Here is a 12,258-nt window from a genome sequence, read left to right as displayed (position 1 = left end):
AGTGGAAGCTCATAGAAGATTACAATCTTACGTAAAAATGAAATGATAATTTGCAAGAAAATGTTCAAGGAGAATTTCCATTAAAGATAGTCACAAGTGAAAATTCACTCTACTGAAGAGACTCTACCATAAATTTCCATAGGTATTTAAGTAGCTGATGAGACCCCAAAATGTAACCATAGGCCCACTAGAGCCAGTTCGAATTGACACCATCTCTTATCAACAGAGTGATTAAGCGTTGTTTTTCAGAAAATCTGCCAAGTCACATAGCCAGAGCATGCACAGAAGAGGAAACCTTGACCTGAAATGACCGTGGAACCAAAGATTCTCCTTCCCACGGAACTAAAGGACCAGGACATGACCAGAAGTTGAAAGTTGGACTCTCATCAGAGGCAAGGGAGTCCATCACCCAGGAAGATCCGGTGTTAAAATCCCTTCCTCACCTTACCATAAATGGTTAAAATCTTACTATGAATGCCCACCAACCAAAACCCACCCTGCCAGGGTTTCCATGTGCCAGATTCTTCTCCCTAATCTTTTAAATTTCACCCCAAATCCCGAATTGGGGAGAGAGATCTGAGAACATATGCCTCCTGTCTCCCTGCAGATTGATCTAGCAACAAAGCTGGTTTTTTTCTCCAAAGCTGATGCCATAATAATTGGCTTTTTTTATGTGCATTGGGTAGGAGAACCCCAATTTTGAGCAGTAACAAAACATAACTGCTCAACTCAAAAGAACAGGGGCATTAAAATTAGAGAAATGAGAAGGAAAAACTCTGTATAGTAGAAAGGCAAGTAATAAACGTATAATAATGGAATTAAAAAAATCACTATTTAGCAAACATCATGGCAATAAATTGTTTCAGGCAAGAATCATCAATGTATGCTAAAAGGGTCAAAGTTGAGGAGTAACAGGATATTACATAGTCTGAAAGTATCTCCCCAGAATTACAAAGGGAAGAATTAGCACCTCTGTGATGAAGAAACCTAGCAGACACCATCTTAATCAAGTGAGCAAATTAACACCACCAGTAACAAAGCAACATCACGTACCTCCTGACATGATGTACCTGAGAGTAACACATCTCCTCTGTTGTATTCTGGGGAAAAACGAATAATCTAAAGCTAATCATGAGGGAAAATCAAACAAACTCAAATTGAGGGACATTCTACAATTTAACTGGACATTCTACAAAATAACTTCAAAATTATCAATGTTATTAAACACAAAGACAGACTAAGGAACTGACCAATATTAAAGAAAACTAAAGAGACATGGCAACTGAAGGCTATGCATGATGTGGGATTTCTTTTGCTATAAAGATATTGTTAAAACAAGTGGCAAAATCTCATTCAGCTTTATAGATTAGTTAATATTATTATATCATTGTTAATTTCCTGCTTTTAATAACTATATCACATAAGATAATATCTGTATTAGTCTTCTCAGGCTGCCATTACAAAGTACCATGGACTAGGTGACAAACTACAGACATTTATTTCTCACAGTTTTGGAGGTGGGAAGTCCAAGATACAGGTGCTGACACAGTCAGGTTCTGGTGAGAGCTCATTCTGTTTTCGTTAATCTATGCCAAGTTAAAGGCCTGATGGTAGCCATGGCAACTAAAGCAATGAAGAGAGAGGACTTGCAGCTTACCACTGTGCATCCTGGACCATCCATCTCTTTCACAGTCTCTGCCAGAAGGTCCAAATAAACCATCAGCCCTGGGACTTGGGGGATCAACCTAGAAGAAGGAGGATTTCAATGTAGAAAAAAGCTTAAATGTTCTTTCAGTCTCACAGCACCAGAAAATCAAGTATACAGACCTCCCATCATCAGGTTACCATGATAGTGCCTATATGGCACATTCCAAAACCAGAGCTTAGTTGAGAATTTTGCCATTCATTTTTAAATAAAATAGAAATTAAAATCCAGAAATTTTTAATTATATATTTGAGTCTACTTTAAATGAACAGATTTACACTTGAAATGTCCATTACTCCATTGCTTAGTTTGCTTTCCATTACAAAGTTAAAAAAAAGAGAGAGAGAAATCTGGCCAGCCCGGTGGCCAAGTGGTTAAGTTTGCGCGATCCGCTTCGGTGGCCCAGGATTTCACCAGTACTGATCCTGGACGCGGACGTGGGTGGCACCACTCCTCAGGCCATGCTGAGCACAACCAGAAGGACCCACAACTAGAACACACAACTATGTACTGGGGGGCTTTGATGGGAAGAATAATAATAATAAAAAAAAGATTGGCAACAGATGTCAGCTCCAGTGCCAATCTTTAAAAAAGAAAAAGAGAAATCTTACTTTGCCACATTCAAAAGGCAAGTTTAGCCATTTGCTACTTATCTCCTTAGCGCATAATTTAGAATTCAAACAGTGTCTTCACTTGCCTGTGTTCAGAGCCCAGCACACTGAGAGCTTTAGAGCTGATAGACAGTAACAGTCAACCACATTTTCTAACCAAAAATTAAAAAGTCAGAGTGATATAAATCTGTGTAAAAAGACAATTGTGTTCAAAATTAAAGACGTCATGCCTAAAAGGACAACATCAAAGAGAGTGAAAGGGAACCCAAGGAATAGAAGAAAATATTTGCAAATCATTATCTAATAAGGCATCAATATCTAGACTAAATAAACTTCTACAACTCAAAAAAATCTAAAAATGGGCAAAGAACTTAAATAGGTATTTCTCCAAAAGATATACAAATGACCAATAAGCACATGAAAAAATGTTCAACATCACTAATCATTAGGAAAATGCAAATCAAAATCATAGTGAGATGCTACTTCATACCCATTAGGATGGCTATTAACAAAAAGAAGAAAATAATATGTGTTGGCCAGGATGTGGAGAAACTGAAAGCCCTGTGCTCTGGTGGTGGGAATTCAAAATGGTATAGGTATTATGGAAAATAGTATGGTGGTTCCTCAAAAAATTCAAAATAGGATTATCATATGATCCAGCAATTCCACTTCAGATATTTTTACACCATGTTCACAGCAGTATTATTCACAACAGTCAAAAAGTAGAAGCAACAAGTGTCCATCAACAGATGCACAGAGAAACAAAATGCAGTATATATCTATAAAAGAATATTATTCAGCTGTAAAAAGGAAGGAAATTCTGAATGTAAGACCTGACACCAGGAAATTTCTAGAAGAAAACCTAGGCAGTACGCTGTTTGACATCGGTCTTAGCAGCATTTTTTCAAATACCATGTCGGACTGGGCAAGGGGAACAATAGAAAAAATAAACAATTGGGACTACATCAAACTAAAAAGCTTCTGCACAGCAAAGGAAACCATCAACAAAATGAAAAGACAACCTAATAACTGGGAGAGGATATTTGCTAACCATATATCAGATAATGGGTTAATATCCAAAATATACAAAGAACTCATACATCTCAACAACAAAAAAACCAACAACCTAATTACAAAATGGGCAAAAGGTCTGAACAGAGATTTCTCCAAAGAAAATATATGGATGGCCAACAGGCACATGAAAAGATGTTCAACATCTTTAACTATTGGGGAAATGCAAATCAAAACTACAATGAGATATCACCTCACTCCGGTCAGAATGGCTATAATTAACAAGTCAGGAAACAAGTGTTGGAGAGGATGTGGAGAGAAGGGAACCCTCATACACTACTGGTGGGACTACAAACTGGTGCAGCCACTACTGAAAACAGTATGGAGTTTCCTCAGAAAAGTAAGGATAGATCTACCATATGATCCAGTTATCCCACTGCTGGGTATGTATCCGAAGAACTTGAAAACACAAATGCGTAGAATACCTGCAATCCTATGTTCATCACAGCATTATTCACGATAGCCAAGACTTGCAAGCAACCCAGGTGCTCATTAAGGGACGAATGGATAAAGAAGATGTGGGATATATACACAATGGTCTACTACTCAGCCATAAGAAATGATGAAATCCGGCCATTTGTGATAACATGGATGGACCTTGAGGGTATTATGCTAAGTGAGATAAGCCAGAGGGAGAAAGTCAAACACCGTATGATCTCACTCATAAGTAGAAGGTAACAACAACAACAAACAAACACATAGAGACAGAGACTGGACTGGTGGTTCCCCGAGGGGAAGCGGGTAAGGAGAAAGGTGAAAGGGGTGATTAGGCACATGTGTATGGTATGGACTGTAATTAGTCTTTGGGTGAGAACATGATGTAATCTATACAGAATTTGAAATATATTACAATGTACACCTGAAAATTACATAATGTTATAATTCAATGTTTACTGCAATAAAAAAGAAAAAACAAAAAAAGAATATTATTCAGCTGTAAAAATGAAGGAAATTCTGACACATGCTATAACGTAGATGAACCTTGATGACATTATGCTAAGTGAAATAAGCCAGTCACAAATGAACAAATATTGTATAATTCTACTTAGATGAAGTACCCAAAGTAGTCAAATCCACAGAGACAGAAAGCAAAATGGTAGGTGCCAGGGGCTGAAGGGAAAGAAGAATGGGAAGTTATTGTTGTGGGTACTGGGTTTTAGTTTAGCAAGATGAAAATGTTCTGGAGATAGATGGTGGTCATGATTACACAACAATGTGAATGTACTTAATGCCACTGAACTGTACACAAAAAACTAATTAAAATGGTAAATTTTATATTGTGTATATTTTACAATTTTTTAAATTAAAATTTAAAAAAAAGGAGAGTGAAACGACAAGCCACAGAATGAGAAAAAAATATTTGCAAATCATACCCGATAAAGATCTAGAACCCAAAATATGTAAAGAAAACTTACAACTGAACAAGGAAAAGACACACAACCCAATTAAAAATGGGCAAAAATTTGAATAGACATTTCTCCAAAGAAGATACACAAATGGCCAACAAGCATAGGAAAAGATGCTCAACATCATTAGTCATCAGGGAAATGAAATCAAAACCATAATGAGATCCCACTCCACACCCCCAGGACAGCTATAGTAAAAAGAAAACAAAACAGAAAATAACAACTGTTAGTGAGAACGTACATAAATTAGAAACCTCATACATTGCTGGCGTGAATGTAAAATGGGGCAATCACTGTGGAAAACAGGTCGACAATTCCTCAACCATAGGGCCCAGCAACTCCACTCCTAAATATTCAAGCAATGAGGAATTAAAACAGTATTTAAACAAAAACTTGTATACAAATGTCACAGAAGTACCAGTCACATAACTAAGAGGCATAAATAACCCAAATTCCATCAACAGATGCATAGATAAACAAAATGTGGTATAAATTCATACAATGGATTATTCAGCCATAAAAAGAATCAAGTACTGATACATGCTATGACATGGATGAAACTCGAAAACATTGTGCTAAATGAAAAAAGCCAGACACAAAAGGCCAAATATTGTAGGATTCCATTTATATGAAACGGCAAAACAGGAAAATCCATAGAGAGAGAAAGCATGTTAGTGGCTGCCAGGGTCTAGGGAAAGGGAGGCATGGGAAGCAGATGCTTAAAGAGGACAGGGTTTCCACACAGGACGACAAGAACAGCTCTGGAACTAGATAGTGGTGACAGCTGCACAACAATACGAATGTACTTAATGCCACTGAATTATACACTTTAAAATGGCTGAAATGGTAAATTTTACATTATGCATATTTTACCACAATAGAAAAAAAAAGATCCTATTCCGCATGAATGAAAAAGAAAAGAATGCTGGTTAACTCCTCTAGGATGGTTGTGCCAGTTTGTTTGGGAACATGCTAGTTGATTTCATGAAACTGCTCCTTATTCTTTAAGATTACTCTTTATCCAATCTATGTAAAACTGGTATGTCTTCCCTAAAAGTGTTAACTTTTTGCGTATGCATGTATTAAATTAAAATTTTTTGGTTACTTATGTGTTTTTAAAATCACGAACGGCTATGGGGAAAAACGGACATCTCTATGTTTACAAATAAAACTGGAAAAATCTAGTTTCCTGTAAAATAAGGTAAACAATTTTCTAACTAGAGGTTTAGAGTAAGCATTTCTTTCTGTTCACTGGAATGCTGACAGGGAAATCATTTAAATAAAAATGTCAAGGTTTATACCAAGCAGTATTAGAATTATTCTATTTTGAACACTGGTGTGAAAAAGAATAATAGAAATAAACATTTTAAGAGTACTTATTTCCCCAAACAATTTTTATGTGGCTAACGCCCTAAATATTCCTGGTTATCATTGTACAGAGGCATTTTAAATAAAATGCTACTAGTCATTCAGATTCAAATTTACTATGTCCTTTCTTTTCAATTTAATTTGCAATTGTGGGCAGACATAAAATTCAAGGCATTCTGAAACTGCCATCAAACAAGCAAGTAAACATTATCTGGATATTGTTCAAAAAATGTAACCAAAACTATAAACAAACTCTATAGAAATAAGAAAAACGTCATCACAGTAATCTCAATAAACTATTATCATTTAAAAGTACCATTACGTTATAAATTTTCTTTTTACAATAAAAAAAAGTCTATTACTTTAGGATAAAGAACAAAGGATTCGGGCCAGCCTGGTGGCATAGTGGCTAAGTTCTTGCACTCTGCTTCGTCGGTCTGGGGTTCACCAGTTACGATCCCCAGCACGGACCTACACACCACTTATCAAGCTATGCTGTGGTAGGCGTCCCACATATAAAATAGAGGAAGATGGGCACAGATGTTAGCTCAGGGCTAATCTTCCTCAGTAAAAAGAGGAGGATTGATGATAGATGTTAGCTCGGGGCCAATCTTTCTCAAAAAAAAAAAAAAAAGAGAGAGAATAAATGATTCATAGTCAAAATATAAAGATGGAATGAAATGTTGCTTAAGGAACATCTAAATTTTTTTTAAAGGATGTCACAAAGAAAATATGAATTTTCGGTTGGTCTATGTTCAAAAAGCTATTGGGCCATCAAAGGAGCATATTTACATGTTTACATTTGTATTTACATTTTAGAATTTGGAAAAAAAGAATTAGAGACAGTAAAGTTAGAAATAGTTTTATAGATATTCCAAAAAGTTGTTTTGCTTCTACAGGCACTTAAATCTTAAAGTTTATTACTATTATGTATATTCATTAGTAATTTCCATTAATTTGCAAGCTTTTCTTAAAGAAATGCTTTTAAGGTAAAAATTCTTTACAAAAATTCAATAAACCATGAAGATTCTGGGAAAATCATTTATTAAATATTCTGATTATAGACCCTTAAAATTAGCCAAAGTCTATTCAACTATCACATGAACACAAGCTGTAAAGTTAAACCATATCAAAAGCAGGCTTCCATGTGGAAAGATTAGAACTACACTATCCTTAAGTTAACTCTCTCCACTTTCAAAGGCCTTCCCATCCTCATGAAATAACGATTGGTTTCAAAGATCCATCATGTAAGGTTTACCCAAGGGACATAATTTCAAAGGAAACTTACTTTTCATTATAATTTTTTAAAAGGCTGGATGGTGGGTGGGTGGGGATTACTTCCTTTTCTAAGGAAAACTTAGTTCACTTTTAAAACTCTATTTCTGCCATTTTAGTACAAATGTCAATTACACCTAATTTCAATTTGTAGAGTTATTACACTGTCCACTGTTTAAGGAAGGAAGGAAACGGGCACTCAGAGGATTTAACACGGCATTCATAATAGACCTTGATTTCTGTCAGGTTTAAAGACTGACAAAAGAATATTCTTTTATTCTAAGTTAATTTTCCATTTTAGATTGCTAGGCTAACAGACTGTTCAGGGAAGAAAATTATTAATATAAACTAGAAGCTGAAAGAAGTTTCAGAATAATCTTTTAGCGGAAGAACAGATTAGATCAATTTCAGTTGGAAATGTTTAAGAGAACACATACATGTCTAATCACAAATGGAGGTTTATCTGTTTCTTTTTTGAATTCATAGGGTCCCAGATTTAAATGGGCTAGCCGCCGCCTGGTGTCTTCAGATAGCTCACACATGCGTCTTTTTGTGTAGGGAGATGGAGAGTGTGATTTTGAAGAAATTGTAGGCTGTTCGTAGTTTTTTGCATTTACGCAATACTTATTTCTCTCAGGTGACTTGGACTTTTTCTTTTGTGATCTAGATGTTCTGCTTGGCAGTCTGCCGTGTGATTTTTCAACTGGAGCCGGATGGTAAATAAATTTATCCTAGACAGAAAAAATAAAAATTAACTTGGATAGAAGATATACATACATAAACTACAAGGAGAAAAAAACCTGAAAAAGTAATTTAAGGCACACATCATCTACCAAAGTCAACTAAATCAGTCTTTCCTACCTGTGCAGATCCTGGGGGAGGTCAAATCCACATTCTCCTAGATAACTCTGTCTAGTAATTTTTAAAGTATACTGTATCAAACAAACTTCCTCCTTAAGTCTAACAAGTATTTTATGAAAATGAAAGCCCAATATTTAATCATTTGAAAAATCTAAGAAACAAAGTCAGAAAACGTATTTTTTCAGTTTACTAAAAAATTAATGTAAACATTAGTTTATCATTTATAATTAAGTATCCAAACAATTGGCTATAAAATTTAAGAGATTTTGTTGGGTAACATTATAAATACACATGTCTAATTAGTTGATTATGAAATTTGTACGGAGAAAACTGTTAAAATAAGTTTAATTCACACTGCTATGATCATATTCATATGTACAATGTGAAAATCTGAATAACAACTTTATACATATTTTCATGAAATGTATTATTTGGATTACACAAGGTGATTAGGATCGTAAGATCTCTTCCAAACTATGACTTTACAATTCAATGACAGATAACCATACCATCTGAATTCTGGATCCATACTTTTACAAAACTAAAAACATATAAAAGACATTATAAACTTTAATGACTAGTACTCTACCTTCTACTAAAATTGGTGAGCAGTCTAAAATTTTAAAAACCAAATGTGATATGGCTAAATTCTTTTGCATTATTAGGATAACATGTCCTCCTTTAAATATCCTCCTAACTTTAATCACTTTAAAAAACCACTAATCCTAGCCCCTTTCTAATTTCTCATCTCCCTTCCATACTTGCTAAGGGTATCTATTCTAAGCAAATAAAATATAGATGTGAAACAGAAGGGAGAAGAGTCAAATATTTTTCAAAAGTAGATAAATAAACAGGAAAGAAAACATATTTTCTTTTCTTTTCTTCTTTTAAAGATTGGTATCTGAGCTAACAACTGTTGCCAATCTTTTTTTTTTCCACTTTTTCTCCCCAAATCCCCCCAGTACATAGTTGTATATTTCGGTTGTGGGTCCTTCTAGTTGTGGCATGTGGGACGCTGCCTCAGCATGGCCTGATGAGTGGTGCCACGTCCATGCCCAGGATCCAAACCGGTGAAACCCTGGGCCGCTGAAGCGAACTTATCCACTCAGCCACGGGGCCAGCCCCGAAAACATATTTTCCAATTGGAAAAATAAGTCATGAGTTTCATACAAACCCGCAGCATCAGATTATTTCATCGTCTTTCTTTCCTCTACAACTCTTGATGTGCTGCTGAACCTTCTCCCACCTTGTTCAACAACTTCAACAAGTAATTCAGAATTTTTCTGCCTTATCCCATTTCATCCATCTCTATGACATCACACTGACTCACAGAAGCAGGAATGTTAGCACATGAAAGGCCCTTTGAGGTTTAATAAAATGTTCAAGCAATGAATCTTTCCAAGACCTTGGACTTAAATTTTCTAGTTCTCAGCTCTAATTATCTTCTTCGACTTCATCTTAGATTTCATCATTCTACAGATCCACTGTATCTCAGCCTCTGAAAATCCCAAAACTTCTCTTCCCCAACCTACTTCTTTTATTCTCACTGAACTTGTTACTTGCCCTCCTCACCTCCTCAGCCCCTGGACCTCTTTCCCCCAGACCTTCATACATTTTTAGTGTCTCTTACCACCAGACCCAGATGAACCCATTATGATCCATTTCGGCAATTTCATCCATTTCAGTACCGTTCCTTCTTACCCACCTCTGATTATACCAAACCTAAAGTAACTAACCTCATCATCTTGTTTCTTCATTACAATTTTTGAATGCTGAATACTACCAGAGGAAGTCATAAACGGTGGAGTATCTACTACAGATACATGTTGTCTAACTCTACTCAATCCTAACGCATCCTATTAATAACCCATAAAACGTAAAACAGCAGCTGCTTTATACTGTTTATAAAATCGTTCTTTCCTTTGACCAACAGGACAATAGCACATGTGACACAAGGAGAGACCTGAAAAGTGCTTGGGGTCTTTTAGTTCCGAAAACCTTCCTGCCACCACGTGAATGAGCCGAAATTAACCTACTAGATGATGGGAATCTTGTGGCCATTGCCCCAGCTGAAATCAAGCCAACTACCAGAAATGTAAAGTCCCTCCCAGACCAAACAGTCAGCCAACTGCCAGACATGGGAGTGAAGCCACACTAGATCACTCAGCCCCAGGCGAGCCAGACCAGACCAGACCAGAGAACACACATCCCATTCACACAACTGTGAGAAACACTGTTTTAAGCCACTAAATTAGTGTGCTAGTGCACTGTTTACACAGCAAAAGCTACCTGATATAACAGATTAACAAATATATTAATAAAGCTATGAATATTTAGCTATTTAATAATAAATTATTTGCAGTAGGTTAAAAGAATAAGTAGAAAACTAGTTTTATTCCAGAAAAATCACAATAATATGCTTAATTTTTTCAGTCCATTCAACTGGTGGCAAAACATCTAATTTGAAAATAATGTGCCAAAAGGGATAAAGATCATGGTAAGTACTTGTACACCTAAATGATCTTATAAAGTTTATTTTACTCACTCTTCTCTTAAAAACCAAAAGAGTTTGTCTTATTCTTACATTTGAACTTGAAAATGCTGTTTTATAGACATTAAAGTTTTAATTGTAACTAATAACCCCTTTTAAAAAAGTAGATTTATCATGTTCTCAAATAAGACCAATTAACAGCCAGAATTTTAATCTAAAAGTGTATATTCTGTTGTGCCTACCAGCTGATGCTTTCTATCTTATATTGCAAATACCGGCTTCTGATCTCCCCCAATTATCTTAATTTAAAAAAAATAACCTTAGTAACAGTCACAAAATTCATTAATTATATGTTATGTGCCAGGCACATATTCTCCAATTTAATCTTTAAAGTAGTCTTATGAGGAACTTGAACACAAATCTGTCTGATTCTAAAGCATATTTTCTCAAACACCATCCGACACCACAGCCCATTCTCTTACATCTCTGTTCAAGAAAGAACGAACGACAAACATTGAAATAGCAATTTGAAATAAACAAGACAGTCTTCCCAAAAGTTTATAGAGAAAAACATTAGTTCATAAGTCCAATGAAACTACGAATGGGGGTGACAGTTTCACATTTAGAAGGTCCTCTTCCACTAAGTTGTACGCTTTGAATGTGTGTGCTTTCTGTGTGTATGCTATACTCCAGACAAAAAAGACTTTTCTATCCACCCACTAGAAAAGCATACCCCAATGCAGCGAGAAAATTTTGTATGAGCCCAATTAAAACACTTCTAACAATTTACCAATGGGTACAGTACACATCTCAAGAACAAGTCAGTAACAGCTCTGCATTCAGCAAGCATAGGGTGCTAGATCTCTGCCGGCTGTTTCAGCTTGCATTTAAAACATAAATAACTACAGCCAAACTCTGACGTACTAAGTATCTTGCTAAACAAAATAAAAAGGATCTCCTTGATAATTTTATAACTATATTTTACCTTTCTTAGCTTAAGTCACAGTTATCATCCTCAACAAATTTACTCTAAAACTGATAAAAGTAAATGAACATTCCACTCTTTCCATCAAAGGTCCAGTCCTGCCCTGTTGGGCCCACTGGGCTTTATATATTACTGGCTCTTCATCTCAGGCTGGTCATTGTTACCTGGTCATAATGCAACCACATGTGAGTGATGCCTAGACATTATTAGACAACCTGCGGACAAGGGAGCAAGGCCATCTCAGTAACTCAGTAAGAAGCTAGACCAGAAGGAAATATCAGACCTAGATATCTCAGTTTACTAAATGAAGTTTTTACAAATACAGAAGGTACTTAGACGGCAGTATCCAAGCTTCCCTTGACTGATAGCACCAGTACAGCCACCAAAGTGAGCAACAGTCCTTTAAAGAACTAGAGACACTCAAGAAACTATACTCACTAAACACCAATACCCCAGCCAGAGAACCTGTGGTCACAGTTGCTAAA

The 12,258-nt window shown here is 35.8% G+C and overlaps 1 protein-coding gene across 2 annotated transcripts in view; it reads right to left on the bottom strand.

Annotated features, from left to right (window-relative positions):
- SPATA6 (spermatogenesis associated 6) overlaps positions 1–12,258 on the bottom strand; it is a 121,583-nt gene that overhangs the window by 64,855 nt on the left and 44,470 nt on the right. For both annotated transcript variants that reach the window (XM_014737483.3, XM_001494616.6), the window contains exons 7-8: positions 7,874–8,167; positions 1,658–1,745 (exon numbers count right to left, since the gene is read on the bottom strand). In XM_014737483.3, coding sequence (XP_014592969.1) covers positions 1,658–1,745; positions 7,874–8,167 — 382 coding nt within the window. The remainder of the gene's footprint in view (positions 1–1,657; positions 1,746–7,873; positions 8,168–12,258) is intronic.

The sequence above is a fragment of the Equus caballus genome, chromosome 2 (genome assembly GCF_041296265.1).
Source record: "Equus caballus isolate H_3958 breed thoroughbred chromosome 2, TB-T2T, whole genome shotgun sequence".
In the NCBI taxonomy this organism is placed as follows: domain Eukaryota; kingdom Metazoa; phylum Chordata; class Mammalia; order Perissodactyla; family Equidae; genus Equus; species Equus caballus.
The sequence above is the reverse complement of the archived record's forward strand: the minus strand, read 5'-3'. Positions and strand labels throughout refer to the sequence as shown.